Below are 4,127 nucleotides of genomic sequence, written 5' to 3' on the forward strand. Positions count from 1 at the left end.
ACGTGTGGTGTTGTCTTCCTGTGTCTAGTAGGGTGACCTTAGCCTTCAACAGTCTGTAACATATTTCAAAATACTGAGAAGAGTCTAAATGTTACCACCCAACACATGGAAGTGATTCGTGTTGGAGAGAAGCAAATGCTGGTTACTAAATCATTACATATCACTCATACTGTGCCCCAAGATATGCACAGATACTGTGTCAATAAAAAGTGCAGGATAAAATTTGGTCTAGCTCATTAAATAAGGAGGGACTGGCAAGACATCACAAGTGGTTCAGAGGAGAAATCAAAGTGTCATACTCAAGGCAAATGGAGCAGGATGGGGTTTACAGAGGGATGTGAATGACATGGTCCACAGAGCAGCAACCTACTGCACTACATGAAAATTTGAATCAGTTCTGTTTCTATGAACAAGAATGATCTTCATAGTTGACAATATCCTAAAACCTCCAGCACTGTAAAGTAGCTCAAAGTAATAAAATGCAACTAGACACAACACTCAGTATTTTTTCTATTGTTTTCACATTTTCAATGTTTTTCTGACTTTGCCATAATGAAGGAAGGCTGAATCCATATGGAAGTTGTATGGGTTAAAGACCTTCTTGTTCACAAACTGTTAGATATTTTATGTGCATTATTCACTTGGATCAGAGACCAGGTGGAAAAACTTACACTGTAAATTGAGGGAAATGATGTTTGGATAATTTATTTGGGGTCTCAGTGTTAATAAGTGTCTCAATGAAAATTTGTATTTGGGACTGATGGCTCCAAAGCCCCTGCCTCTTCTATTTTAGTGTCAAGTATGTGACGTTTGAGTCAGGTATGGATCGTAGACCTTCGTGCAGATTAGATGACAGCCTCATGATTTGGACTAGGCTGACCTCCCTCTTCCATCATGCACACAGTGTGGACACGGTGCTCAAATAGCCTCATGGAGGCTTGCTGGTGTCAGTTTCAGGTCATCTCACATTTCCTGATCCATGCACGGGTGAGTGAGAGGCAGGGAATCAGGAAAACACAAAAGTGAAGCCTTTGGGTGAAGCCTGAGCTCACTCTCTCTATTTTTCATAGTAAATGCTGGGACATCCAGAGAGATGGAAAACCTCACCTCTGGGAGCTCCTTCCTCCTCATGGGCTTCTCTAACATCTGGGAGCTCCAGATCCTGCATGCTGCACTCTTTCTGATGGCTTACCTGGCCGCCCTCCTTGGGAACATCCTCATCATCACCCTCATCACCAAGGACCATGGGCTGCACACCCCCATGTACTTCTTCCTAAAGAACTTGTCCTTCCTGGATCTGTGCCTCATCTCCATCACTGTTCCCAAATCCATCACAAACTCTCTGACAAATTGCAACACCATTTCATTCCCTGGGTGTGTTTCCCAGGTATTTTTCTTCTTCCTCTTTGCCACAACGGAAGTAGCCCTACTCACAGTCATGTCCTATGACCGCTACGTGGCCATCTGTCACCCGCTCAGGTATGAGATCCTCATGAGCCATGGAGCTTGTATGCAGATGGCAGCCTACTCCTGGGTCAGTGGAGGTGTCAATGCAATCCTGCACACAGCGGCTACCTTCTCCGTACCCAGGTGTAGGTCTCCTGATGTTCACCAGTTCTTCTGTGACGTCCCACAGCTGCTGGCCCTGGCCTGCTCCTACAACATTGGGGAGCTAACGGTCATTGGACTGAGCCTGCTGTTGGACTTTGGCTGCTTTGTGTTCATGGATATTTCTTACATTCACATCTTCTCCGCTGTGCTGAAGATGCCCTCTAGCGCAGGTAGGTTCAAAGCCTTCTCCACGTGCCTGCCTCACCTCCTTGTGGTGACTCTATTCCTCTCTTCTGGCTTTTTTGCCTATTTACGGCCCCTGCCGCAATCTCCATCAACCCTGGACTTGCTAGTTTCAGTATTCTATACTGTAGTGCCACCCACTGTGAACCCCCTCATCTACAGTCTGAGGAACAAGGATATGAAGGTGGCGCTGAGGAAGCTGCTGGTGAACAGGCATCCTCCTTCCAGTTAGAAGGGTTGATCTCACAACATCACCATCTTTTGCCCTCTGACTTAATCACCTGCACCTCTGTAACATATTTGGCCATGATTTTGGACATTTACAGTAAGGAGCTGATGAGAATCAGGTCGTACTCATTACAGTGACACTGAGAAGCATCTCTGTGCCCAGGTCAAATGGGTGGGGACCGAGGCCTCTGCTGGTGAGTGGACTGAGGTATGCTGGCCTTTCTCTTGTCATCCCAGTGGAGCTCCTTGGTCTGTGACAAGTGGCACTGGACAGGATGGTGGGACACAGAGATAGAGAAGGCCTCTCCCAGGCAAAGTGTGGTGGTCCCTGGCAAGGGTGGGGTCTGGAACATCATGTTGATGATGTAATTTATTACCATCCTAAAGGGACTGTGTTGGAGTTGGCTACAGGGACATGAGGATGTAGGACATGGCCAAGCTAAAATGCCAGTTAAAACCCCTGATTTTATGTCTAGTGAAGGTCACCTTCTTTGGTCTCCCAGCCCCGATCCATGCTGGTTTCTGCATAGTTGGGGTGGTTGCAGTCTCAAGAGAGGAGACAGACATTAAAATTCAAATTTCCTATATATCAATACATATGCCTATAGAAATATCCAAAGGAGGCTTTGGGTCCAAGAAAGAAAATCAACAAACCAGAGACTTCACAACAGATGTGGTGAAGGAAGGCCACTGTACTTTTTTGAAAACAGGGATGTCTGAGCTTTTCTTTCAGGGATGAAGAGGCATGAATCTGTGGGGGAGGAAGGCAGACCAGAAAGACCAAAGTGTGAGCAGAGGCTGGAGGACAAGAAGGCCCACACAGCAGAGACAGGAGAGGAAGAGAGCCAGGTCTCCTGGGGGAACTGCAGTGAGCTTGTCTTCAAAGATTGCCAGGATTGCTGAGGGAAGAGGCTTGGGGGCCCCAGGTGCGGAGAGCACCATGGACCAGCTGCTGCCCTTAGGGAAAGCTCCACAGGCCTTTCAACCCCAGGTCGCAGAGATAGCCACCCAAGGGAAAGTCGGATGCTTGTCACCCCTGCTGGAACCTCCTCTCCGACCCGATGCCTGAGTGAGCACGCCTTCCTCCACTGGTCCAGAGATGGTCCGTGTGATTCTTCCTCCTCGGATCCCTTCAAAGGGTCACTTTGTCCAGTCAGATGCCTCTGGGCACTGCCAGCTGCTGCTTCTGGGCAGTTACTTTGGTTGTCATTTGACATTTCACAAAGCTTTTGACTTCCTCCTTAGACTGTGTTATTCTTGCGGTTTACCCACATCTGCAGAGTCCTGTGCCGTAGGCATTTGGCACGGGTTTTCATAACAAGTAAATTATTAACACATATGATCCACATCCTTTATTTTCTCACAAAATTTTGTATTGCCTCTGTTTTAAAAGTTTTTAATGTCTTGTTCACAATGTCAATCTTGGGTGTATTCTTGTGGAACAGAGTTTTGTTTTGTTTTTTTTTTAAGATAGTGGGCAGTCTGAAAGTTTCAAATTCCTTCGAGAAAACAAGTCAAAACCTATACATTGCTAAAATTAAAATTGCTTTAAAGTGCATTTACAGAGTCAATTTAATTCTCAACAGTCTGAGTCTAAAAATGTTCCTACAATTGCCATGAGGTTCCTTCTAATTTGTTCTGGGAGAAATGGACCATAATAACCCTTCTGCAATAGCTCTAACCAAAGTACAAGTAGCTTTATAGTGGGCAGCTGAATTTCCACAGGGACAAGTGATAGATATGTGAAATTCTATGACTAAAAAATGTTCATACATTTCTTTAAAGAATGCTTTGCGAGACTGGCTCATTCTCAAGTGTTTGGTGTGTGTCACACAGATGCTAGCATTTGAGAGGATCCCCAGGACTCACAGATACCCATCATATCTCCATGTATGACATTTTTCTTTTATAGTTGTGCCTCTTTTTCCTTCAAAACCAAGTAAACCTCAATTTTGTGTGTATTGAAATTGTCGGGGATTTGCACATTCAGGGTAGTTTTCCTGGAAACTTGTGAATATGTTGCTATCTATGGGAAAAGACTTTGCAGATATGATTTAGGTAGAAGACCTTGAGATTGACCATCCTAGATGAAGAAGGTTGGCCCA

At 45.4% G+C, this 4,127-nt stretch overlaps 1 protein-coding gene across 1 annotated transcript; it reads left to right on the top strand.

Annotated features, from left to right (window-relative positions):
* The first annotated feature begins 1,093 nt into the window (after window positions 1-1,093).
* On the top strand, window positions 1,094-2,026 carry LOC114083904 (olfactory receptor 14A16-like). Its single transcript, XM_027925142.2, has one exon. It carries the CDS (start codon window positions 1,094-1,096, stop codon window positions 2,024-2,026), a length of 933 nt encoding a protein of 310 aa, XP_027780943.2.
* Window positions 2,027-4,127: the final 2,101 nt, after the last annotated feature.

The sequence above is a fragment of the Marmota flaviventris genome (genome assembly GCF_047511675.1).
Source record: "Marmota flaviventris isolate mMarFla1 chromosome 5 unlocalized genomic scaffold, mMarFla1.hap1 SUPER_5_unloc_1, whole genome shotgun sequence".
Taxonomy (NCBI): Eukaryota; Metazoa; Chordata; class Mammalia; order Rodentia; family Sciuridae; genus Marmota; species Marmota flaviventris.

Bases quoted from the DNA above. Each gene is read 5' to 3' on its own strand.
- LOC114083904 (XM_027925142.2), top strand. From the start codon at position 1,094: ATGGAAAACCTCACCTCTGGGAGCTCCTTCCTCCTCATGGGCTTCTCT.